Source organism: Sciurus carolinensis, chromosome 4 (assembly GCF_902686445.1).
Source record: "Sciurus carolinensis chromosome 4, mSciCar1.2, whole genome shotgun sequence".
Lineage (NCBI taxonomy): Eukaryota > Metazoa > Chordata > Mammalia > Rodentia > Sciuridae > Sciurus > Sciurus carolinensis.
This window is the reverse complement of record NC_062216.1, coordinates 80,491,334-80,517,987: the sequence shown is the minus strand read 5'-3', so window position 1 is coordinate 80,517,987 and position 26,654 is coordinate 80,491,334. Positions and strand designations below refer to the sequence as shown.

At 41.6% G+C, this 26,654-nt stretch overlaps 1 protein-coding gene across 2 annotated transcripts; it reads left to right on the top strand.

Annotated features, from left to right (window-relative positions):
- The first annotated feature begins 226 nt into the window (after positions 1-226).
- On the top strand, positions 227-26,654 carry Gprc5d (G protein-coupled receptor class C group 5 member D). Of its 2 annotated transcripts, XM_047550370.1 has the most exons (5): positions 227-308; positions 16,840-16,988; positions 18,095-19,012; positions 25,187-25,254; positions 26,376-26,654. In XM_047550370.1, exons 3-5 carry the CDS (start codon positions 18,118-18,120, stop codon positions 26,445-26,447), a joined length of 1,035 nt encoding a protein of 344 aa, XP_047406326.1. In that variant the 5' UTR covers positions 227-308; positions 16,840-16,988; positions 18,095-18,117; the 3' UTR covers positions 26,448-26,654. The 2 variants fall into 2 exon arrangements, with proteins under 2 accessions (XP_047406326.1, XP_047406327.1); XM_047550371.1 differs by lacking the exon at positions 25,187-25,254 and having other exon boundaries at positions 229-308.

Genomic DNA, 26,654 nt, shown 5'->3' with positions numbered 1-26,654 from the left:
TAAACTGATGTTTACCGAAGCACATGCAAAGCACATGATGTGCTCTTAAGGCAAGCATCACTGTGGCTCACGGAAGGTCCCAGAAGTCACAGAGACAGATCAAGAGAAAAATCACATTCTAATCACAAACAACCGTGGGGGCAATGAATTTGCCAGGAGGACTTATTTGAGATGATGAGATAAAATCAGAAAAATCTGTGGTCCAGTTTCCTTAACTGAAGAGAATAGAAATGACATACAGTTTGGCTGCAGAGAAGGAAAGAGGAGGCGAGGCTATGAACAGGAAGTGGAGGAAGCTAAGCTGGTGGGTGAGTAAGTGAGCATGGAAGAGCTTGGTGGGTCACAAGGCATGTAGGGGTTGGTCTGATCCTCCCAGGACACACCAGCATCTGAAGCTATCCACCACCTTATCTAGGACAGATGGAAAAGTTTTCTAGGAGAAACCCCCACCTCAGATCCACCTGTGACCCAACTGGGTTACTACCTGAGAGGTGAGGGCTCTGTCAGGTGCTTAGTAGGGAAAGAGAAAACTGAGCTGTAATCCTCACCACAGAGGCTCTCACTGGATATGAGGTTTCCTAAGGAGAGGAACAAGTACAGGGTCTTCCAGGGTCTCTTCTGAAGACAAGCCATGGCTGTTTCTGAAGATCAGCCTGACTGTCTGCCAGACACCTTGCTGGGCACCATATATGTACCACCCCAGGTGTTCCATGTTCAGATGCTAGGGAAAGGGAGGTACCATAGGATCCCCACAGGGAGATCAGGAGACTGGGGCTCCCGTAGGCTTTCACACTGAACTCAGGGCCACAACCAAAGGGCAGCCACAAGGGCCTTAGCACATGTCAGGGAGTTTGGATTTTGTCCTAAGAAAAATTTATAGTACATGAGTGACTCTGAACAGGACATGATACCATCATGTCTTAGAAGGGAAGTTCTGTCCATAGCATGGAAAATAGATGGGAAGGGGATGTGGCAGGAGGCAAGGAAACCAGTCACCATCCAAGTAAAAGATGATGGCCTAAACTGGGATGGGGGTGGAGATGGAGCTGACAGTTTGGAACTAGAGGTAGGGTCACGAGGACTTGGAGACTGATGGGTAAATGAGATCAGGGAGAAAGTTTTGATGAGGATCAGAACATATTACCCCCAAGTATGTCATTTTGGCAATCAATTATTTTGAGCTGAAGGCAATTGAGAAATAGAGACCAGAAGGTCTCTCTGCTCTCCCCTTTTCAACCTAAAAGCAGAGCACATTTTTCCTGAGAAAGTTGCTCTCCTTGTACCAGGAAGAGAACATTCTTGTCAGCAGGGATGAGAAGGAGTCAATGAAAGATGAGTCTGAACAAACAGTACTTAAGGGTCACTTTTTTAAGGTAGAAAAATTCCTAAAAAGTAACCCTTATCTTCCACAAGTTACCCTGTACACTTCCTAGTGACTTTCCCACCATTTACCACCCCTAGCTCAAGCCCCTTTCTCCTTTGACCTATCGTGGTTCCACATTTGCTGTTCTTTGTTAAAATGGTCTGTAAGCCCTGGGTCTAGCTGCTGCTGTAGGGTTTTTACTTCCTTCTAAGAAGTCCCCTCCCAGGCTGGGATATAGCTCAGTTGGTAGAGTGCTTGCCTCACAAGCACAAGGCCCTGTGTTCAATCCCCAGCACCACAAAAAAAAAAAAAAAAAAAAAGTCCCCTCCCATGCCACATAAAAATATTACCAATATCAGATAAAGTGTGTATGCTTTTTCTCTTGCTAATCTCCTTTGTCAGTTCAACTCGTGGGCTGCAGGTGTAGAATTTAGGAAGATCAATGCCCAGAATTTGGGCTTAGCCATGTGAGTAGGTAGTGCCACCACTCACTGAGGTAAAAACAGGTGGGAGGCAGCTTAGCTGAGGAATAGTGTCCAGAGGGAGTATTTAGTTTGCACAGCATCCAAGTGAGGCTACCCTAGAGAAGAGCTGGGAGCGAGTCTGATGGTTAAACAAGGAAACTACCTTTCAGATACTGTGTTTGGATGCCACGTAGAGACAGATGGAGTAGGTAAATAGGAACTCAGGGAAAGACTGTGGAGTAAGAAGGGAACTGGGCATTTGAAGAAGAGCAGAGAAAAGAGAGCCTGATACTGACAAAAAAAGAAGTGGTAGAGGAGAAGTGTCATAAAATGGAAAAAGAAGTAACCATCCCGCATGTGAGTGCTCTGACCCAGTCCCAAGTCATTGGGCACCATCGGAACACACCACCACGGTTTTCACCTGACTAGGAGGCCCCTCACTGGCCGTCACACTTGCACTCCTGCCTCCCTTTGGTCCATTTTCTACACAACATCCCAAAAGATCTTTGTTTAAAACTCTCATTTTTCACTTAGATTAAGATTCAGACTCCACTTCATGCCCTGTAAGGCCTCATGTGATTTTCCCCTGACTCCTTGGGTACTCCCTTCATTTCTAGACTCTCTTCCTATCCTCCAGCCTTGGACACATGGAGCCCCTTTTGGCCCCAGAGACCCTGCAGAAGTTGTTATGTGTGCCTGATTCCCTTTTGACCCCTTTGCAATGAGTGGGTCTTCTCATCCTAACAGTCCTAACTTGACCCCCTCTCAAAAAGTCCTACAGTGGCCCCTCTTTCTAAAGTACCACCCCTCCTATGGTTTTCTGGCACAGCATTTTTGTTGTTTTCCTTTATAACACAAACCATCACTTGTAATTTTTGGACTTACTCACTTCCTTTTTTGTAAGTTTGGTGAGAACTTTTTTCCCCATTAGATGCCCATCGCCCTGTCTCTGGGATTTATCATTTAGGAATGAACTAAAGTAACAACACTTAAACAGCAGTAGCTTAAACCAATAATGTCTTCTTTCCTCTCATAGCAAAAAATCCAGAGGTAGGTTCTGTGGCTCAATACTGGCATCTCTGAAATCGTTCTGCTCTTTCCCTTGGGGCTGCAAATGGCTGGTGTAACTCCTGCTAATCACATCAGTATCCAAAGCAAGAAAAGGGGACGAAGAAAAGAGGCTGTATCAGTTGCACCCATTCTGTTTTACAAGACAACACAGCCTTCCCCAAAGTTACCAAAGCAGCATTCCACCTATATTTCAGGGGCCAGAGCTGACACACAGGGCCACCTATAGCTAGAAGAAAACTGGGAAAAGTGTGGCCTTCCAGCTTCTGTAGTGGGAGCAACCAGGGAGAAGGATGTTCACAATGGCTTTGTGGTAGCTGATCAACAGTGTTTTCTACCAGGGGACAATGAGTAGGTGTGTGCATCTGGGGTCGAGAGTATGGAAAGGTGGGAGGTGGGAGACATCTGGGGGTTAGGATGAAGCCAGACTGCAGAAGATCCTACAGACTTGAATTCTGCATCCTGGCTTCTGAGCCAATTAATACTCATTCAGAGGCACTTTCCTGCCTCCCCTCCCAGTGTCTCCTGCTCTCCCAGCCTTTCATCTCTCCACCTTTAAAAAGCCAAAAGAGTAGAGGATGGTCAAAGGGAAGAAAGGAGAAATGGTTTAGCCACCTGCCCCACATGGAGGACATAGCAGGTGACTGGATAGTGGTGATACAATAAATTAAGGAGAAAAGGGATAGGACCTAAGATGAAATAAGTTTATCCTTTTTCTGAACTTAATAGTGAAAAATAGAACCAAAGACCAGAGTTTCTAATTGCCAATCTATGGTCTGGTAAAGCAGTCTTGTTTCCTGATTCTGTCCCTACCCACCCCCACACTCCCTAATCAGTATCTTTCCCAAAATAGAAGCTGATGAGGACCTCATCTCACTCCTCCTTCCCTAGGTTCTGGAGTAGAATATATGACTAATACTTTAGAATACTATATAATGAAGTTGGAAACTAGTAAACAGGAGAGCGCAGATACCAACAAATACCTAATCTGCACTCTAGGCCTAGTGCTTGGGGTCACAGCCTCAAGGCTGTAGCCCCTCCAGAACTGATTCAGTAAGGATGATTTGCCCCCTGCCAGAAGCCACCTTCCTGCGAAATTAATATTCCTTGCATTTTTGTGAGCTCCGCCCAGTAAAATTTGTCCTGCGTGTACCACGGCGCAATACCACACACTCTTACGCTTCTATGAGTGTTTAAGGCCCTGGGATGATTGTTATAAACACAGGGGAACCCTGGGCTGAGTTCAGGGAGTTGGTTGGTCATCACTTATTTCAGGAAAACCTCCTTCATTTACACTTGGCTTCTCCACTCTTGAGTAATGTTACTTTGATCTTGAGCACAGTAATTAAAGTTTCATAGCATGCCACATTGACAGGTATTTATTTGGGCGAATGCCATGAATTTTGCCTTTGAATTTATACTCTTGACTAGCTCTTAGCTTTTCCCTTAGAAATACTTTTGTTTCTATAGCAACATTATTCTACAGGAATTTCATGGACCAACACAAACAATAGCCACCAATGCAAAATTAAGAATCAAACCAGCCTATAATCCCAGTGGCTCAGGAGGATCGTGAGTTCAAAGCCAGCCTCAGCAAAAAGCACAACACTAAGCAACTCAATGAGACCCTGTCTCTAAATAAAATACAAAATAGGGCTGGGGATGTGGCTCAGTGGTTGAGTGCCCCTGAGTTCAATCCCCAGCACACAAAAAAAGAAACCAGGTGAGGTAAATGTAGAATGGACTGCAAGTGTGGTAACCATTAGTAAAACCACCTCAGGTCTCTCCTTTGCAATCGATCAACTAGACTCTCATCACAAAGTCATTTTTAGCTGCTCAGACGCCAGCTTTTTCCTATATGGTGATTCTTCCTCTCTCCCAGGTTCCATGTCCTCCAGTGGCACTAGGATAATTGCTGTTTCCCCTAGGATGTCCCCCTCCCCACACTGTCCCTTCTGCATGTCTTTGTTCAAACTGCTCCCACATCTAGAATCCTCTGACTCCCTCGGTCCACCCTTTCCCCATCCCTCAAGTCCAGTGCTAGCATCTTCAAATTCTTTCCTGATCCCTGCAGTAACACCCTTCTCTGTGATTTATAATCCCCACCTCACATCCATTGCATAAAGAGATGTACGCAGGAAATGCTCAGTTTTATTGGTTAGAATTTTTAAAAGTAAGAACTAGCATTGAGCATTCGCCATGTCCAGGCCCTCTGCAAACCAGTTACATGAATTACCTTATGTTCCAGCCACTACTTCCATCATCTCTACCCTGCTCACAGATGAACTAGGGAAGCTCAGGGAGGTTTATCAGTAGCTCCAGGCTACTCGGATGATTTGTGACGAGCCAGAATTTGGACTCTGGCAGTATAACTCCAGAGCCCAGGCTCTTGTCCCTTATGCAGTGCAACACCAACTACTTGTTGGTTCAGTGTCTGCCTTCCCCAACTGGCACGGAAGGCAGAGGCAGGGTGTATATCCACAAGTGAGTGCTGGGTGGATGCTTCCTCCTCCCTGAATTATTTACTCTGTGGCTCAGTCAAAGTGGTGATGATATAATCCCTGTGTCCCTAGGGTATATGGCACTGCCTGGGACGGAGATGAACAACTCCATGAGCTCGAGACACCAAAAGCAGCACAGACACCCAGCAGCAGCCTCTCTGTCACTGGTCAAATCAGCAACCTCATCTTCTCTGCCTCCGCTTCTGTTGATTAAAATTCAACTAAAAGTCCTTCAGTAACACCAGTGACACACTTCTGAACAGACAATGTATGTTAGTAATCATGTTGTCCCTGCCTCTTTTGAGTCCTTTCTTATGGGCTACCAGATTGTGGATTCACACAGGTGTTTGCCAGATGGACAGTGTATTTTATGAAGACAGGTAGTGGCTACACTAGAGGTGGAGTCTAGTAAATTCTCAATTGTTCTAAGAATGAAATGAAAACCGCAGCACTTGGAGTGTTCGTAAAGCTCTGTGGAGGAGGTAGGGTCAATACAATCCTCAGGAGAAGCTTGTCAACCACTGGAGAACACCATCTTAACTCCCCTCTCTCAGGAGACTAAATGTCCTATCCAAGGTCAATCCTGTCACCTGTACTGGGAACCAGGTCCCTCTCTCCTACTCTGCCATTTACTCTGTCCTTGAGGTTTCAATCTCTCCCCCATCCACAGTTCCTTCCTCTCAACATGAAATCACACAGTTAGAACCAGAGAGAGAGAAGAGACAGAGAGAGAGAGAGAGAGAGAGAGAGAGAGAGAGAGAGAGAGAGAGAGAAAGAGAGAGAAAGAGAAGAAAGAAAGAAAAAAGAAAGAAAGAAAGAAAGAAAGAAAGAAGAAAGAAAGAAAAAGAAAGAAAGAAAGAAAGAAAGAAAGAAAGAAAGAAAGAAAAAGAAAGAAGAAAGAAAGAAAGAAAGAAAGAAAGAAAGAAAGAAAGAAAGAAAGAAAGAAAGAAGAAAGAAAGAAAGAAAGAAAGAAAGAAAGAAAGAAAGAACTCTTCTATCAGATGTTTCCAGTACACTCCAGGCCTCTCACTACCTCTATAAATTACATTACAAATTACATCCAAATCTCTTGTACCCTTTCCTCTCATTTACTCCATTCATTGATATTTACTTTCCAAAATCAATCATCATTCCCAAGGTCCAGCACACACTGGTCTTTACCAGGTTGTATGGCTCCTCCTATACCATTTGACCCAGATCTTTCATTCTCCCTTGTGTTCCTCCTTTGATACCTGTGAGTTGCAAGAGAAAGGTACAAAAATCCAGAAATAAATCTAGAATCTCCAGAGGCTTATGTCCAATGACCTACTCTGACATATTTGCACAAGTAATTCAGGTATCTTGAATTTACCATGTCCAAAACTGAACTCTTAGTTCACAACCTCCACCCATCCCCCAAAACCTTTCATTCCTCCACCTTGTCTCTAAACCATGCCACTATTTACCTACTTGCTCAAACCAAAAAACTGGAGATCAATCTGAGAAAGACAAATCTCCCTTGCTTGCTGATGCTCAGTGGCAGTTTCCTTCTCCCCTGGCACCTATAATCTGAGTTCGGATATTTCTTCAGTCACAAGGCCATCTTCCCCTTGGAAAGTCCCAATTCTTCTTGATCATCCAGCCAGTTTCCTGCTCCTCCCAACTTCTATTATATAAAATGGAAGAATGGGTGGGCAAGATTGAGGACCCCCTCCTGCAGCACAAACCCCAACAGAGCCTCCAACCAGAAGTAAGAATGTGGGAGACCACATGCATTTGATGAATCCTCTGTGTAAAATTCTTCCCTGTGAACCATACTTTAGCCTGTACCTTGTTTGTTAAATTTGGTTCCTTCGTCTGCCTTAACACAATCTTGATTCTTTCTCTTCATTCATTCACTTCACAAACCTTTATGGAGACCCTCCTGCTTGCCAAGCACTGTTATAGTCAAGTAGATATATCAGAGAACAAAATAAACATCCTCACTCTTGTAGAGTAGGCGAGATTGCTAGCGAATAATAAGCATATAGATAGTATATTACATTATGGTTTAGAAAGTAGTAACTGTGATGACAAATTTAAAAGCAGGGCAGGATAAAGACAATGGGCAGTGCTGGGAAGTGCAGCGTGAGAGGATGGTGTGCAGTCGTTGCTAATGTGGTCAGGAAAGGCCTCACAGTGAAGGAAGGCTGGGAAGCAGGGCCTGGTTAACCAGAGGGATATCTAGGGATGCACATTCCAGGCAGAGGAAACAATCAGTGCACAGAGGAGGCAAGGTGAGCCCATGTGACAGAGGGACATCTGGGAGATCAGGAGGGCTGAAACAGTGAGCAGAGGGGAGCGTGGAGAATGCGAGGCCACTTTAAAGCCTTTGATACTTCCTACTGTATAAAATGGAGCAGCCTATTGATGGATTCAGGCAAAGGAGTGATATAATCAAACGCAACTTAGAAACAAATCCTCCTGGCTGCTGCACTGATGACTCACTATAAAGAGGTGCAGGCTTGCCAGGCGTAATGGTGCACTTCTATGATCCCCAAGACTTGAGAGACTGAGGCAGGAGGGGTGCAAGTCCAAGACCAGCCTGGGCAACCAAGGGAAACCCTGTCTCAAAATAAAAAATAGCAAAGGCTGGGAATCTAGCTCCGTGGTAGAGAGGTCCTGGGTTGTATTGTAGAAGATTTTTTTGAAGAGGTTGCAGGTTTGGAGTTGGACAGGTTGGAAGAGGATGAGCAGTCAGGAGCCATGCAGTAAAGCAGACAAGAGATGACAAAATTTGATGGTCACCAGAACCCTGAAGGTGACTCTGAAGTGGTGAGAAGTTTTCAGAATGTGTTTATATTTAGAAGGTAGACCAACAGGATTTTCTGATATGTGGAGACTGTAGGTGGAGTGCAAAAGATCTCTGGAGTCAAGATGACTCCAAAAATTTTGGTTTCAGCAACTAGAAGATGGATTTGCTATCGACTGAGATGTGAAGGGCTGCTGATAAGCAGGTTTGGGGCTTCAGGGCCATTTTCCTTCATTCTATCTTCTCACCACCAGCAAGACCCAGATTCCACCTCCAAAGTATCTCTTGAATCTCACCAGCTCTCTTCACCACCCACACCCAACCCTGGAGAACTAACAGCCACCATCAAGGAGACCCCTTTCTAACCTGGTCCTTTCTACTCTGTTCCCAATACCTCATGTCCCTTAGTGCATTTGACAGCCAGACTGATCCTTTCACAACATAATCTGGATTATGTCACTTCCCTGCTTAATGCCCCTTCTTGGGTTTGTTTGTTGTTGTTGTTGTTTGCATCAGATTCCATTCCTGGGGTCTCCAGTCCCTGCACCATCTGAGGCCTATTTCCTACTCCACTGTCATCCTTTGCTGTTTCCGTTTTTGCTGCAGATACAATTGACTTCTTTCAAATTCTCATACACACAATGCTCTTTGGCATCTTAGTGCTTCCATTTACCTTGACCTCCCCACCTGGAATGCTCTTCCTCCCCCTCTGCATGGGCATGGTGGGGTTTTTCCTATCCTTTGAGTCTCAGCTTGAATGGTACCTTCGCAGGGAGACCTTTCTAACCCACCCTAATAACCCACTCCATTATCCTTTGCCACTGTATCTGTTATAGCACTTTCCACTTTTAGTAATTATGTATGTATATTTTATTTGCTGTTCTGTTAGCTGCTCTCCCACCAAACTGTAAGCTCACTGGGGGCAAAAAATAAGCATGCTTTGTACGTCACTGTATTTATAGCATTTAGCATAATGAGTATTATGGATGCTTCTTAACGATCCGTTGAATATGTGAATGAATATTAAATATAATGCAATTTGTAGATTAAATGCAGCGAATTTAATTACTTTCAGAATTATATTCATACTCTGTTGGGAGAAATCCTAGTTCTTGGCTGGCAGCAGTGAATGTCTCAAGTGTGTAAGGAAAACTTGCGGGGAGGAGCGTTCTGCTTCTCCTACCTAGGAAAGTAAACAACTGCCCCAAGTTGACTCAGTGTTACCAAGGGAACCTGTATAGGAGCCTGGTGGTCTGATCCCCCGTAGCACATTGTGATTGGGCAAGAAGCCTATAAAATGTATAGCTGTTCCCGCAATAAACAAGTTTGCATGCTGCTCACCACAAGCCTGCTTCCACCCAACTCCCCGAGTCTGGGGGTCTTGACTCTGCCTCCCTACCTGTGTCTGAGCTAGCCTGGCACAACTACATTTTCACACAGCACACAGGGTCCTGGGTAATCAGGACTTGGGACCCTCCTCCTCTCTCACTATTCCTGCTCCCAGAACTCGTCTACCTGCATTTGGAAAAGAGGCTATGGCCTCCCTCACCTTGGTCTTTGTGCAGGCTGTTGCCTCCTCTGGATTGTTCTTACCTCTCACTTCAATTAGCTTACACATCTCTTTCTCTGAAAGGTCTTCTCTGAGCCCCTCTCCGTTGCACCCACAGAACATTTGCTGAATAGCTACTGATGTTTTCATTACCTGCTTACCCTCCTCCCTGCCCTGGGTTGATAAGCAACTTGAGTCCAGGTAATGGGCCCTGAGTCTTGTTCACTGTAATAGCTCAAGTGCAACAAGAACCTAGCACAAAACAGATGCTCAAAAAAGTTATTAGGAGAATGAATGGGCAAATGAATGAATTAATGCTCACAATATATTTCTAGGGAGAAGGTCTAAGAGTAAATAATAAACTAATATGTAAACCTAACATTTGAATTTAATATAATAGTTTGTATGTTGATAATTGCTAGCATTATTGTTCAAAATTGCTAGCATTCTTAGAGAGGCTAAATAGTCTTATTTAACCTTTGATACAGTTTATGCTATCACTTTGTTTTCAAAAACCTGTAACTCAGCTCAGAACAAATTATCACTAAAATCATTGATAATTTTATTTTATGTATATATAGCATGGGGAAGAAGAGACATTTAAGTTCAAAGGTATGAAGCAACTTTACCAAGATCAGAGCACCAATTAATAGCAGAGGTCCAAACCCACGTCAGACTCCACTGCTCATTTGATGACACTAGTATTTTCAATTTTTTTTTCCTTTTGTTCCAAGCCCAGCCAGAAATATGTTTTACATTTCAACCAGCATAAACACACACATACACACACTCAGACAAAAGGTTTATGGAACAATATTTACTATTTCTACCAAGGGTAAAATTAATACATAGCAAAGTTAATATCACATATTATTTTATAGATCCTTATATATTTTATAAAATTCCAAACTACACTCTTAGCCATCTTAGTTTGTGTAAGTACACTGTATAATGTTTGTGCAAATGATAAAAGTGCCCAACAGCATATTTCTCAAAATGTATCCCGTGTTTAAGTGATTCCAGATTCTAACACCAAACAGAAATTTAGACATAATTTTTACTTAGGGAATGAACCTGTTCATAAATTCATTCCAATGGAATATCTGAGGACAAGTCAATATATATGTATGTATGGGACGTTGTTCAACCTAGTTCTCTCCTTTTTAAAATTCAATCCAAGTTGATATCCCCAAAATTCATACACATACATTGTGATTGTTAACAATAGTACTATATTAGTAATGATAGCAGCACTGGAAGTCTTTCTTTAATATTCATCCAAAATATGCATAATGTTTTTAATCATTCTTCAGTACAAGAATTATTAATAGTTAAGTATTCTCTTCTTGGTTCACCAAGTTTAATTAAATGACTGATTCAGAGTTTTGAAAAGGAAAGATATTTTCTGTCAAGTTTCAGATTTTCTTCTAAAGAATAATCATTGTGACCTTGAGAGAAAAGTAAGATAGAACAATATCTCTAATTTTATTTCATTTAAACCAATGGTATAATATTTTCTTCTATATGTTACAACAGTGTTGGGAACACAGAGAACTATAATTATTACATTTATAAGGACAATTTTAAGACTTTGGAATGCACATCCTTTCAGAGGCAATGCTGGTGTCTCTGGGTTTATCTGATCCTAGAGGGACATGTGCCTTTGGCTCTGACAAGGCTGTTTTAGAACTCTGTAGAAATAAAAGTTAGCATGTAGAAAACTGATAACAATGCAAATAATTCTTGCATATAGAGATGTACATAATTCTGTTCAGTGGAGCTTCCACTAAATGACTGGAACAAGAGGGTCATTCCCACATGGCTTTCCGTTAACAAGGCTATTTCTTTGGAGGCAATAGCTGGAAGTCTGGGCTTCAGGCTCAGCTGGTACATTGACCAGAGAATCTACATGTGGTCTCTTGTGTGGCTTGGGATTTTCAGAGCACAGCAGCTGTGTCTCTGGAGAGAGTATTTGGTAACCAAGTATTCCAAGAGACCAAAACAGATGCTGCAAAGCTAATTTTGACCTCGCCTTGGAATTCACACATCATACTCCCACTGCATTTTATTAGTTACAAGAGACTCACTAAAGCCATCCTAGGTTCAAGTGGAGGGGAATTAGACCCCACCTCTTGATGGGAAGAATGTCAGATAATTATAGCCATCTTTTAAAACTGCCCTGTCTTTTGGAATTCTCAAATGTGTTTGACATATTAAAATGTATCATACTTTCCTCCCTGAACTTAAATTTTGGTGACAAATGCCCCCAAATCAGATAAATATGCACTTTTATTATCCAGATACCACGTCCAAAAATATTTGCCAAGTGAGATTATTTTTTAGTTCAAAATATGCAAATCTTGTTTCTGAGTTTATGTGCTATTCTTAGCTTAGTATTTTCCCTTATGGCAACCAGGAATTTGACCATGTATGGTAAGTGGATGTGGTCAGCCCTTACATGTGAACAAAAGATCTCTGCAAGTTTTGTTTACTATCATCTTTTTTGATTTCAATAAATCCATGAAGTTCAGTAGAATTGCTCTTGGTGTCAAAATCTGATGACAAATAAACCACAAGTGTTTGGAATTTTTAATTTTTTTTAATAATATGCCATGTTTTTGGTCACATTTGTTATCCACACTTGAAGTTTCCTTATTTTTTTTAGTTTATAATTCCAAGTCAATAACATATTTTTATATTTAGGAGAGTATAGCTAATCCAGTTTTGTATAAGTTCAAATTTAAACAATGCAACAAAATCTCCATAAAAAGTGTCTTTTCACTCAGATCTGATTGGACTAAAAGGACTGGCAACTTGAACCATCAGTCCTTTCTCCAAATTTAACCATGAAATTTTTACCAGACTGTAACTGTATTAAAAACATTGTCTCTTTTCAATCAACCATAATGTGGATTAGTTGAGATATTATGGTATACTATTTAATTTGTCAGATGATTTATCATTTTATCATCAAAATTCATATGTACCATTCCCTACCTCCTGGAAGAAAAATCTTTGGCAGCTAGGTGACCTGTTTTCATTTTGCCACCTGATACACAACTAAATAGATAATTAAAAGACTCTTACATCAATAATAGCTGACCACTTGGAAATTATTAATAAATGTATTTTTCCTTTGGAAATATTGAGACACTCATTGACGGAATGTCATGTTTTTTCCCCAGGTGTGTTTTTTATTTTAGAGGTTTTAAGTTTCAAGAATTTTATTATAAATGACATTGAGTCTGTCATTTTTGTTAAGTCTTGCATATTTTATAAAATCGCTTTTAAATAATCTTCACTATAAGGTCCTAAATCTACTTTTCCTTTTTAGAATGCAACTGAAACAACTTAAAAATTTTACCAGAGTCAACATTTTTCTCAGCAGTGTCAGATTTATACCTCCAGTTGCAACAGTTGAATTGGAACATACTTCTGTATATTTCATTGATCTGCTTTCTTCCAATAATAAAATAATTCAGTATAAGACAGTGTATACCAATTCATTTGAAATAATATAATAGTCACAAAACAGAGGGGAAAATGTAGAATAATTTCTTTCCCACAAAAATAACCCTGACATTCATAAATGACACTCATTTGAGAGCCTTGATAATTTGCTACTCCAGTCCAGTTGCTCTGAGACTTCACAGCTAATTGCACAATATATGCCACCTTTGTACAATCTGTCAAATTATCTGTTGTATACCATATATACATATATATGTGTGTGTGTGTATATGTATGTATATGTGTGTGTTTATATATATATAAACATTATATATTATATATATATTATATATATATATATATATTATATATATATATATATAAAATGAGATGTCCAGAGCAAGCTATGTAATTTCTAGGGCTCAATGTAAAATGAAAATGTGAAGCCCTGCCTGAGGGTAGGTAAAACAAAGCCCCTTTTCAAGGCCCTACAGACTTAACCCATGGCACACAGGTGAGTCCAGTAAGAGGCAGCAACAGTCTTGGGCAGTGCCAGGTGACCCAGGGCAATAGGTAGTGGCATAGATTGGGTGGTCAACAACCTGTCTCTGAGAGGCAAGGAGGCCCTGGAAGGCAGGACTGTGTTTAAGTGAAGGCTCTAAGACATGTGTAACGCTTTGGTTCATCCCACTTCACTTATCAAACACAAATTCAAAGTTAAAATTACTAAGAATTTCAAGATGGTGTCCCACCATTGAACTCCAAGCACAGGGCCCTACTGAGTGGAGGCTCTATACAACTGCACTGGTCACACCCATGAAGCCAGACCTTGAGATACCAGTGAGCAAAAGAATAAAAGGTCCTTGCCTGGCCAATGTCTCTTTTGTCACATTGTGTCCCCACATGGCCAGGCATAGCTTCAGGATGAAGGATACGATTCACTCTCGTATTTTTGTCCTTTTTTTCTTTCTTTCTTATCATGACCCATCAGTCAGATCTAAGGACTCATGTCTCTCTAAGGGCTTGTCCATATGAGGTGGGGTGTGTCAGGAGAGGCAACCTGGTACAGAGGCAAGAATGTGGCCAGGAGCCAAACAACCCTGGCTGTCCTCTCTAACATCTCATGCCTTGGGTCCATGCCTCCATCTCAGGGCCTCTGCTTCATTATTATGAAATTCCTCATATTATAATGTTGGCTTCCTCATTATTAATGAAAGGACTAGATTAGATGACCTCTAACATTCCCTCCAGTTCTATTTCTATGAGAGAGAAACAATGTAAATAGGTGTTTGGCAAAAGGCATTTGGCCTCTTGACTGTTTTACCTCCGTTTTTAATGGACTCATTTTAATCAATGTATTTTGATTCATCAAAGCCATATCTGAGCTGTCAGTTCTGACATTGCTGCATAGAAGCCAAAAGAAAGGAGGTGTGAGTAATTTGGATGTGTGTAGGCAAAATGGCCCCTCATATCCTTCAGGTCTAGCAGCAGATGGGTTAATTCTATCACCCTAGATTATAAAACAACAGTAATTAATACCTGAGCCAGGTCCTTTTATCTAAGGTGCTCAAAGGGCTTTGTGGTCATTAACCCACTAATTCACCAGCCTCAAGCCATCCAGAGGTCAGGAGGAATCTCTTACAACAAAGGGGGATGACCTAACGAGCAGGAAGCGGGTGGGAGGTGAAGGGGGTCACCAAAATACTTCTCTTGGAGGAACTAGATGGGAAATCCTCCTGTTGGCCTACTGACAGAAATTTAACCACTCACTAGGTTCTTGAAATGAATTCTCAGGATGTTATATCTCATCCTCTGGGAAATCCCTTGACCCTTCCTGTAAGCTTCAGTCTTACAGCTTCAGACAGACAACAGTGATGCCCAAAGCAAAGAAGAAGAAGTATTCCATCCCTAGAATTTTCTTCTCTCAAAGGAGAAAACAAAAAAGCTTTTTCAAATTAAGGAGTCTCTAAAGATAGAACAGCACTTCGGAATGAATTTGTCAAGGTCAAATTTGTTGAGGCTGGTCCTGACTTCTTAACAGGTGGTTTCCACTAAACAGCATCTAAATGAAAAACCACACTGCTAAAAAGTACCTTCTAGCAGGTACTTTTATCATTAGACTCATTCAATTAATCAAACCATTCACCTAGGAGGTTCTCTGCACAGGGCCAGGTGCTATGGATGCAAAAAAAAAAAAAAAAATGTGACCACTGACCCTCCCCCAAACAGCTATAAATTTAATCAAGTAAAAGAGATTCAGACAAATAATTTTCTAAATTTCTTTTATATATATATATATATATATATATATATATATATATATAGTCAAAGGATGTTTTATTTAATTCATTTATATGTGGTGCTGAGTATCGAACCCAGGGCCTCACACATGCCAGGCAAGTACTTTACCACTGAGCCACAACTCCAGCCCAAGTTGCTAAATGTCTTATTTATAATTATTCATTTGTTTCTATTCACCATTTCCTAATTAATATGTTGCTGATAATTTAACAACAGAAAACAGGATTTCTATAATTTTGAATGGGATAGACCCCAAGTCTCCTACAGTCTCTGGTGGAAGGTGATCAGCGAATGCTAGAATGATCAGAGAAGGAAGGAAGAGTCTAGGAGATAAGATGAACTAGAACTAGGTAGGGAAAGTATTTGGATCAAAATCCCCAATAGGAATAAGAAAGGGATATTTAAGTGGAGATGAGCAGATGGGAGTTTATTTCTTTGGGATGCTTTGGGAAAACCAACCCAGCTAAACCCTCCAGCCTGGAGACCTGAAACAAAATATGAAAGGTGGAACCAGGTCATAAAGTAGCTTGAAACCAAACTAAATGAGCACTGACTTGGGGTCTTCAGAAGTCCTCTGTCAAATGCAGATATTCAGGAAAAGAAGCAAATAGTAAATTGAGGAAGGTACACTTGTACAAGCTAGATAATATACTATGTGCTTTATTATGTGTCACCACAGGAAGAAAAAGAAATATGTAATTTCAGCATCAGCTGGTGACCTTTAATTGTGAACTCTTTCATCTCAGGACCTAGGAATGTCCCAATGGAGAGAGACCAAGAGCAAGGCAGACTGATGGAGGGGGGGAAGGAAGGATTGAGGGAAATTATAGCGAAAACCCTGAGAGTATTAGGAATGACTGGTTCAAGTAAGGGCCCACCCATTATGAACAGCCATGGCCAGGAGAAGGATCTCCAAGAGAAGAAAAGAGAATAGTAGAGAGTAGAGAAAATAAATTTCCCCTAATTCACAAATTTACCTACATTGGTCATTTTCATGCCAGAGGTAGACAAAGTTACTCTTCCTTATGGCCCAGTGATACTCTTGTTACTGTTGAATGGATGCTTTTTGGAGTCTTAAAATTAAAATCAAGAGGTGGGGAAGTCTCTAGAAGTGGCTCTAGAGAATAGGTCAGAAGAAGAATAAAGTGCCCTCATAAGAGGCCAGCTGAGGGCCTCCTGTGGCTTCCTGAATATAAGTGGAAGAAGCAGAGTTTCCTAAATTCACACCCCCTTCAGGACCTCTCTGAGGCCAAGTTGCCCCTGGTCAACAGTAGAATGAAAAATAAATTGTTCTCACCAAAGAAATCTGTGGAGAAAAGTTGCTGTGAAACTGGAATAGGTGTGTCTTTCTGTCCTTCCGGTTCTTTTTATAGGCACTGTAGGAACCTGAGTGAGGGCCCACGGTCCTTCCGCCCATTTGGGAAGAGATTAAAGAAGCTGGGGTTGTCTCCTTCTTACTCATTCGCAGTTACAACCTCGCCACCACTACAGCCTCAGCTTCCAGAGGGGACACACAGAGGAGGTAAGTCGGAATTAAGGGGCTGTGCCATCAGCTATAAACCAGGATCGCTCTGGCCATCTGGTTTGGGAATAACTAAAGAATAGGGCTAGCAATATTTGATTGCAAGGTGTCTTTTGTTTTGTTTTACTTTTCCCCAAAATGAACATGCAGGGTTTTTTTTCCCCTAGATCACCTCAGTCAAGACATGGACTTTCGTGCTAAACTGTCCAAAAAGTTATTTGAAAGAAGGGACCATTTTGTGTGATTCTTTAATGAACAAATAGCAGGTGTTTAATAATAACCTGGTGCATTGGGTTGACTTGAATTGACTGATAGAAGAAGTAATTATTAAAATTACTGAGGGAAATCATCCACCTATCTCCTTCAAGCAGTGCATCAGTGTTTAGAATAATCCAATGATGCATTAAGCCCATTCTGTCCCATCGTTCCAGATGTGGAACACCAATAAAAACTTAAATTGAGCAACAAATACTGACCTATTTTAATGCACCTGTGCTCTTGAACTATTTGCACAATTAAAAACTTGAGTCTTAATAGGGTTTGGGTTGGCAGTCCTTTTTCTGGAGCCTGATATAGCTGGAATCCCATCAGTTGTGCAGATTATCACATATCCCATTTCATGAAAAAAATACCATATTTACCTTCAAAAAGCCTTAGAAGTTGTGATACAAAAATTGATAAATTATCTGGAACCTCCAAGTGAAGTCTGTTCTGCTTTTCCCAGAGAAAGATGAAGCTAAAATAGTTTTGAGGGTTTTAGATTGGCTTTCTCATCTCCTTTCCTAACATCCTCTAAACAACAGTCATAAATTTAGGGGGTAATATGTGTGACTGCATTTTCCATCCCATTAGGTCATATTTGTATGTATCTGATTCCCACCACCCACCCCTATCCACCGCCAATGAAACTTAGCATTTAGACAAGTATCAGGAGTCAAACAAAATGTAACTGGAGTCCTCACCAGTGTCTGCATGACAATTTGGTAAAGCCATTTCTTTCATATGCCCAGGAAAGTGAGACCCTGGGTGCCCTGCATAGGACCACCAATAGGTGCTCTTGTAAATACATGTGAAGTCTTAAGTTTGTCTCATCTTTTTTTCTGCAGGGGAGGTCTGCATATAAGTCACCATGTATGAAGACTGCATAGACTCCAGTGGAGACTATTATTTCCTCTGTGACAATGAGGGGCCATGGGGCATTGTTCTGGAGTCCTTGGCAATAATTGGCATAGTGGTTACGGTGATTCTACTCTTGGCATTTCTCTTCCTCACGCGAAAAGTGCAAGACTGCAGCCAGTGGAATGTTCTCCCCACCCAGATCCTCTTCCTCCTGGGTGTGCTGGGACTCTTTGGACTTGCTTTCGCCTTCATCATCCAGCTCAATCAACAAACTGCTCCTGTACGCTTCTTTTTCTTTGGGGTTCTCTTTGCCCTCTGTTTCTCATGCCTCTTGGCTCATGCCTCCAACCTGGTGAAGCTGGTCCGGGGTAGAGTCTCCTTCTCTTGGACGACGATTCTGTGCATTGCTATTGCTCTCAGTCTGTTGCAGGTAATTATTGCCATTGAGTATGTGACTCTCATGACGAGCAGATGTATGATGTTTTTGCACATGACGCCCTGTCAGCTCAACGTGGACTTTGTGGTCCTCCTGGTCTATGTCCTCTTCCTGATGGCCCTCGCATTCTTTGTCTCCAAAGCCACCTTCTGTGGCCCGTGTGAGAACTGGAAGCAGCATGGCAAGTTTATCTTCATCACTGTGCTCATCTCCATCATTATCTGGGTGGTGTGGATCTCCATGCTCTTGAAAGGCAACCCACAGCTCCAGCGACAGCCCCAGTGGGACGACGCGGTCATCTGCATTGGCCTGGTCACCAATGCATGGGTTTTCCTGCTGCTGTACATCATACCTGAGCTCTGCATTCTCTGCCGATCCTGTAAGCAGGACTGCCCTCCACAAGGCAACGCCTGTGCAGTCCCAGTCTACCAGCGCAACTTCCGAGTGGAGACCCAGGAGCTCTCCAGAGGTATTTCCCTGGGGAATTGGGGGCCGGGAGGGCCTTTGGGAGAAACAGGAGAGAAATAGAGCAACAGGGTGAACCCAAAGGGAATGGATAGCTTTTTGGGGAGTGATTTCCTAGTTCAAACATGGAGATGAAGACTACCAGAATCACAGTTAAATTTTTATGAAAAATGAGTCCTTTCAAAACATAGAACTTTATGAGGAGAGAAACGAGACAGAAACAAATCAAAGGCCCTAAATAAAGAAGGGGTAACTCGGAGTGCTCAAACTGGGTAAAGCAAGGCACCCACTATAAAATGAGTTAACCAGCTCCAAATGAGGCATGGATCATGCACTCGTACAACATTACATGCTAAGACCAGCTGTGTTGGCTATGGAGGACAAAATCAATCCTGGCAATAGTGATTAACATTTTTAAAATTTGAATCTCAAAGCTAGTTTGCCCAAACATAATCTCAAACTGACTTGCTGGACTCACCACTCAAAAAAGTCACAAAACACTGAAGTTTCTAGATTTTCTAGATTTCTACTTTTCAAAACATTCACTGTTCACAATCTTCCAAGGTTTACAGAAAGCAGCAAGAAGGGCCATTTAATCTAAATTCCCTAAAAAGGTTCAGATGTGTGATAATTAGTAGATATAAAGCAACTTGCTTATATGACATTTTCATAACAATTTTATGGTCATATTTTTATCATTATGTAAGACCAAGACATCTGAATGTTTTGTTAAAGAATAGAATTTATTATCCATAGCAACAAAGATGCTTGGTCCCTAGCAACTTGAGCAAAATAGTGGCTAATATCTGGAAATATATCAAAACTCATCAATTCCTTTTCTGAAAAATCTGGCCTATTTTTCATAATACAATATCATAGTTTTGCATAATTTTGTGTCTTGATAGGCAACTGATTTCTTACATTTTATTTCTAATGTTTAATGATGTTATTTTATTTATATATATATGTGTGTGTGTGTGTGTGTATATATATATATATATATAAAATACATAATGTTTGCCAGGCTCAAAAAAATCAACATATGCTTTCCTTTTAAATGCATATACTGTTTTGAGCTATAAACTATGGCTAATTGCATATTCAAACTAAATCCTGTTTAGATAAATGCATCCATTAATTCTTTTCTGCTCAATTGACCAAGAGTCAGAAACGGATACTATACATCCTTCCTATAAATTTTTCATTGCTTGCTGATGATGCATAATCAGATCACTGAGGTTTGTGGCAGAATTGCAGAGGCCAGCTTTCTTGAAAATTCTTTTCATAGTTCTTACCAGAAGATGAAAGTTGTTGTGTTTACTTTTGTTGTTACATGTTTCCAGGAAACAAAAGTTATAAAGAAAGTTCTTAGAGTTTCACAATAACCCAAAACACCCTTGAAATGTTCACTATTTCATCCCCCCAAAATATTGGGCACATGTTTAAGTGTTCTAAGGAGTGACTCAATTGAAGAGTGAGGGCTTGCAAAAGTACGTTTCCTGATTTGACCGGGAATATTCTATTACCCAACAAAGTTAGAAAACTAGGAAATAGCCTGCCCATGATAGTCACTGCTAAAGTAGTTTGGTATTTGGGGTGAGGTGGGGAGAAGAATGTCTATCAAGAGTGAAGTAAAAAAAAAAAAAAAAAAAAAATATATATATATATATATATATATATATATATATATATATTTATAGATTGCTCTCCAAGACTTCAGAGTTACCTGGGGAAAGGACAAATATTAAAAATTCAAACAATTAAAAATCAATCAAAAGTGCAGGATTATATCTAGCTAGGAAATACATACAAACAGAGTAATTAAGAGCATAGTCACAGTGACTTGAAAAATCCTGAGTGTTATCCTGGGTCATGAACTCACAGTGGGAAAGCAGCCCTCCAACTGCCTCTGTTTCTGTTTGCTGAAGAAACGATCACAGGCCTATGTTAATAGACATGCAGCTGGCAAGAACAACGTGCCCTCGTCCACAGCACAGGTCAGCAAGAATACCCATTCCAGGCCTGGGATCCACTAGTGAGATGTGTGGGGAACTTAGGGAGGCCCCATGGAAATCCACAAAGATGATTAATTGTCACAGCAACAGACTGCGTGGCAGGGTTAGGAGGAGGAAACTGACGGGGCAGTGTTGAGCCTCATGGTCTCTCTCATGAACTATCCATGTCCCCCGCCCACTTCGGTACTAAAGCACAACATTCTACTCCTGCCCATGGGGCATGCAGTTGTCATTTGACTCTTCTGACTAATGCTGTTTGTAGCTGTGGCCGCAACTGCATAATTATTTGACTTAACTCTGGGTTTATGAGACCAGAATTATTCAGCCAAAAAAAAGTAAGTCAAGGGGTGATCAGCAGCGAATTTCCCAAGCACGAAGACCCCTCTCCAAGAGTCTGTTGTTCTCCATCTCCACTTAAAATGATGGGTGGAAACGAGCTTCCCCAAGGCGTTAGGGCCTTAGACTAAATATGAAAATGAGAGATGGTCAACATTTTGCTGAAACACATAAGCAAAGGGGATTAAGGACTCCACTTCCCTGGAAGTCTTTCAAAAGATTAGACTTTATCTCTCTGAAGTGACTTATAGACCTAGATAGAAAAACATCTGGATGGTGAATGGCAATGCAGTCAGGCATGTCACTACAGAACACCAAACAAAAGCATTCCTTGCCGTACATTACAAATGCCTTCCTAAAAACTACGCATTGATTGAACTTTTCAGATCTGTTGCTTTTCACCAGAATCTTGAGTCAAAAATATAGATTATATGCTCTCACAGCATTGGATTAATATTTCACAAGCTCAATATATTGTTAGAAACGGGAAGTCTTAACATGAAGATACCTGAGAGTAAGGTAGTTTGTGTGTGTATAAATGAAGTATTTAAAATGCAAAATAAAAAATGAAGAAGTCATTTCAAAATTATGTTAATGTTAAACTAGTTTATTTATGAACTAACTAAATGCATATGGGATTATGAACTTTTTAACATATCCTTCATTAATTAGATTAGTTCATGGACATGTTACTTGTTTTGTATTTGGAGTTGGTGAATGTTGGAATAGTTCTGCTCCTGAATAAAATAGAGCTAACCTCCAAAAACAAATGAACAGATTACTTCATTAGCTAAATCTGTTGCTCTCTTCACCAAGTTGCAGAAACATTAAATACAGAATATCAAATATATTTTTGTGGAAAGAAAGCACCTTTTCTAATTGTTGCCTGCTTTTTTCTGTTTTAGATCTATTAGAATATTGTCATATCAAGCTTGCTAAAAGCAAGACCCATCCATAGTCAAAGGAATCACATGTGGGCATTTATTTTTATTCATTTATTTTTTATATTATTTATTTACTTATTTATTGGTACCAGGGATTGAACCCAGAGGTACTTAACCACTAATCCACATCACCAGTCCTTTTTATTTTTTATTTTGAGATGAGGTCTTGCTAAGTTGCTTAGGGCCTTGCTAAGTTGTTGAGGCTGGCCTTGAACTTGTGATCCTTCTGTCTCATCCTCCCAAGCCACTGGGATTATAGGTGTGCACCACCACAGCCAACAATATGGGCATTTTTCTATGCAGTGTTTGAATGTATACAGACAAACTTAGTATGGTTCTTTTTGAAGGCACTATGACAAAAAAAATTAATGAGTCTACATAGTGTAAAAATGAGTCAATGAGCATAAAATGAGGTGAACTAAGAAAAAAAATAATTCCTGAAAAACAAAGCCCTTCCAGTTGTTTTCCCTAGAAAATATCAATTTCTGTAGGATGTAGTCCTTTTTGACAGTTCTCAACACTGTTTTTAAGGCACATTATTAAAAGAGACCCAATTCCAATGGTCCCACGTGGTACCATTTTTGTTTGTTCTTTGACAGGACTCACAGGAATCTTTAAAAGTTGATTTGTTAGATACTGAGAGTAGAGTGGTGCTTCCAAAGGCTGGAGAGGAACAGATGGAGTGAGGTGCATGCTAAGTTACAGTTAGACAGAAGCAAGGAGCTCCGGTGTGCTGTTGCATGGTGAGGGGCTCTGTGTACTGTGTATTCTTTTAAAACACTAGAAGAAGCCAGATGAGGTAATGCACACCTGTAATCCCAGTGACTTGGGAGGCTGAGACCGGAGGATCAAGAGTTCAAAGCCAGCCTCAGCAATTTAGTGAGGCCCTAAGAACTCAGTGTGACCCTGTCTCTAAATAAAATACAAAAAGGGCTGGGGGTGTGGCTCAGTGGGTTAAGCACCCCTGGTTTCGATCCCTGGTTAAAAAAAAATTAAAATTAAAAAACTAGAAGAGAAGACTTAAATGTCACATAAAGAAAGGATTAAGGTTGTGAGGGCGATCTGGCTGCAACATCCTTACCCCATTGATCACCAGGGTGGATTTGGCTGATCTGGCTGGCTAGATGGGTGTCTCTTTCCTCCCTCACCGCTTTATGTGCATCCCTCCCAAAACTGCACACTTAATCGATGAGGAAGAGCATTCTTCAGTCAAGGGTATAAAAGTAGCTGCACTCCCCTGCTAGAACCTCCAAATGAGCTCTCAAGAAGGAATTAATGTTTGAGGAGACACAGCTTTCCCTGGATTTGAGCACTATGCTGTGTATACAATGGATGAGAGCATAACATGGTGTCCATAATATGCACAATCCTCACATGTCAATGAAAATGAATATTTAAAAAAGAGTTACAGTTCGCGGAGAGAGAGAGAACCAGCATACATCAGGAGAGGAGACAGTGGTCATGGCAGGGCGAGGATGATGACATTCCTAATACCTGGGCAGGAGGCGGCAGCAGAAAGAACACAGAATCAAACCTCGCATGCCCTGGTTTTCAGACTTGGCCGTTTCTTACCAGCTAGGAGATCATACAAGTTCCTCAGCCACTAGGAGCGCCAGACTGTCCTTTTTAAAATGGAGGTTATAACGTCCCTCCCTGCCTCCCCACATATAATGCCAGGTCTGAGCTCATGTTTGCCACCATTAGGGAGTTGTGGGTTTAACATAAACACTCAGCCTTTCAGTCAATTCATGAACAATAACCAGCTGAAAGAATTAGGCTTCTCTAATTTATGATCTGGTCTGATGAGAATGTTGGGTTAAAGTTGGTCACCAAGGAACTGAGTTTGAAGAAGTATTGTTATGCCACAAGGAACAAAGTTAAACCCAGGATCCGGTTTGTTCTGCATTGGAGGAAACATGAGCATTTCATCCTTCACAGCACCCAGTCCTCAAAAAAAAAAAAAAAAAAAAAATGTCAGTCGGAGACCATCAGAGTGCCAGCTGTCACTACCCCAGCAGCACCAGCACCAATAGTGACATACAAGGGATGGCTCAGACAGTGATTTCTTTGTATCCTCCCCTGATCCAAGGGCTTTATACATATATTAATTGGTTAAATCCTCAAAACAACCCTGTGAAATAGATTTACCATTATGATTGTCATTATTTCCATCAGGAAACAAAAACAACAAGAGGTTAAGGAACTTGGCTGTAGGTGACAGAGGTGAGGAACTGAAGCAGCCCTGCTCCAGAGTCCATCCACTCAGCACCACAGCCCCCGAGTGTGATCACAAAGATGCAGTCACGTCCGTGACCATCAAGACACAAATGTGTATGGAGCCAGTGCCTCGCCTTGGAGAGAGACAGCTCTGTCTTCACAGAGCCTACAGTCCGGTTGTGACAGATACTAAGCAAATAACATGTGTTTGTGTGTGGTTATTCTGTGACAGTGTGGAATTGTCTTTAGGGATCTTTGAATTATGTCCAGCTTTGAGAATTGAATCCAAGCTGGTAAACCTGGAAGAGAATCAAGCCTAAAGGTACTACTGAAAGAGTGAAGTGCCCAGGGTTATGCAGCTAATATTAAGAGAGCAAGCACTCTGACCCAGGGCCAGTGCTTTCTCTAGAAAGTGAGAGAATTCTTCAGCCCCTTCAGTTTCTGAACACTGATGAGCTTTTCCTGAACACACATAAACTTCCTCATAAACTTCAAAAAGCATTCTTTTAAATCATCAATTTTTTCCCAATAACAGCCGCAGTGGAATGTTCCTTTTAAAGGGTCGGGAGCCTCTTTGCAAGCCATTGAGGCTTCTCACAGCCCCCACGAGCTGTTTCCACATGAATCCTGGACACTAACCCAGCCCTTCCCTCCTTTGGCTTTCAGCCCGAGACAGTGACGGAGCTGAGGAGGATATAGCATTAACTTCATGTGGTACTCCCGTCCCGAGGCAGGTAAATGTGCTCGTCTCACTCACCTAGAGGGACACAGTAAGCACTCCTTCCCTGGGAGAGCCTTCAGGCTGCACCTCCAATGGCTGTGCTGCCCTGAGAGAGGAAAGGCAGGGCAGGATTGTCCCCAAAGGTACACGGAGCTTGAGCCATCTGGATTTAAAGAAATATCAGGGTGGCATGAGAGAGGCAAGGCACCCCTTTCACCCATTCCCAAGACTCTGCCAGCCCCCACCACAGCCATCAAGACACAGTGTGTTCTGAGGCAGGGGGGTGTCCCTGGAAAGAGCAGGGGACTTAAAGAGTCTGTATGAGGATGAAGAGCAGCAGGCTGACCGAGTCTGGCGTTGGGGTCAGCAGAGGATTGTAATATGCATGAGTGTTGGGTCTGTTTTTAGTATCAGTTGTCTAAATCTATCCCCTGAGTCCCACCGACTGCCTCTCTGAATCACTGTCTAGCTCCGGCAGCCCAGTCTGCCCCCAAGAACTGGGCTAGGTCTGTCACCATCATCTGGATGCCCAGATGGATGAACCAATTTTAATCCTTTCAGGCGAAAACAGAGGGAGCATTGCTGAGTAGATTGGATGTAACTCAGATTTGCACTGTGATGGCTCGAAGACATTCAAAGGCAGACAGCCAAAAATACTGCATTGGCACACAATTCTTGTGTTATGGGGATCAGAGGCAACCGAAATCCTGGAGTGAAAGTCATGCTTGTTCAATGAACTTGACCAGGCAACCAGCTAAACTAATCCCTCTGGTCTGTTATCTGAGGCTTTGCCGTTTCCTGCAAGGACACGTGGAGCAGGACACAGCTATATATCATTTGCTGTAATTAACCCTCAGGAGGGCATTTACACAATGAGAAAATCTTTATTATCCCCCGTAAGAGTTTCTTGGATGAGTTTCAATTTCCAGTAATCAGCTATTCAAGAACCTTGCAAAAAGATTCTTATTAATGGCTAAGAGGGTAGCCTGATACAAGTAGGCTCCGTGTTTATTTCTCTCTTTTTTATTAACAAAGAATTAAGTGATGGTGACATGATAATATTTCAGACATGATTCACATTTCCATCCCCTATGTTGGCTCAGAAAGTTGACGATGGCATTTCTTCCTTTCCAGAATGTTGATCCCACACAAGAGTATTTAATCCCACGGGCTACTCTCAGCCCCCAGCAAGATGCAGGATCATAAAGTCTACGGGAAATACGAGCAGTGAAAACCCAGAAGACCATCCTGGTTCACATAGCCCTGACAGGGCACTGGAGAACTCATGGAGTCACGCTGCCCATGAAGTACCAGCCCGTTCTTCCTTCTCTGTTTCCTAGTCCTGTGCGTCCATTGGGACCCTTCATTGGAAGACTGCCCTTTCGAGCGAAATTACAATCTTGCTGGCCACTC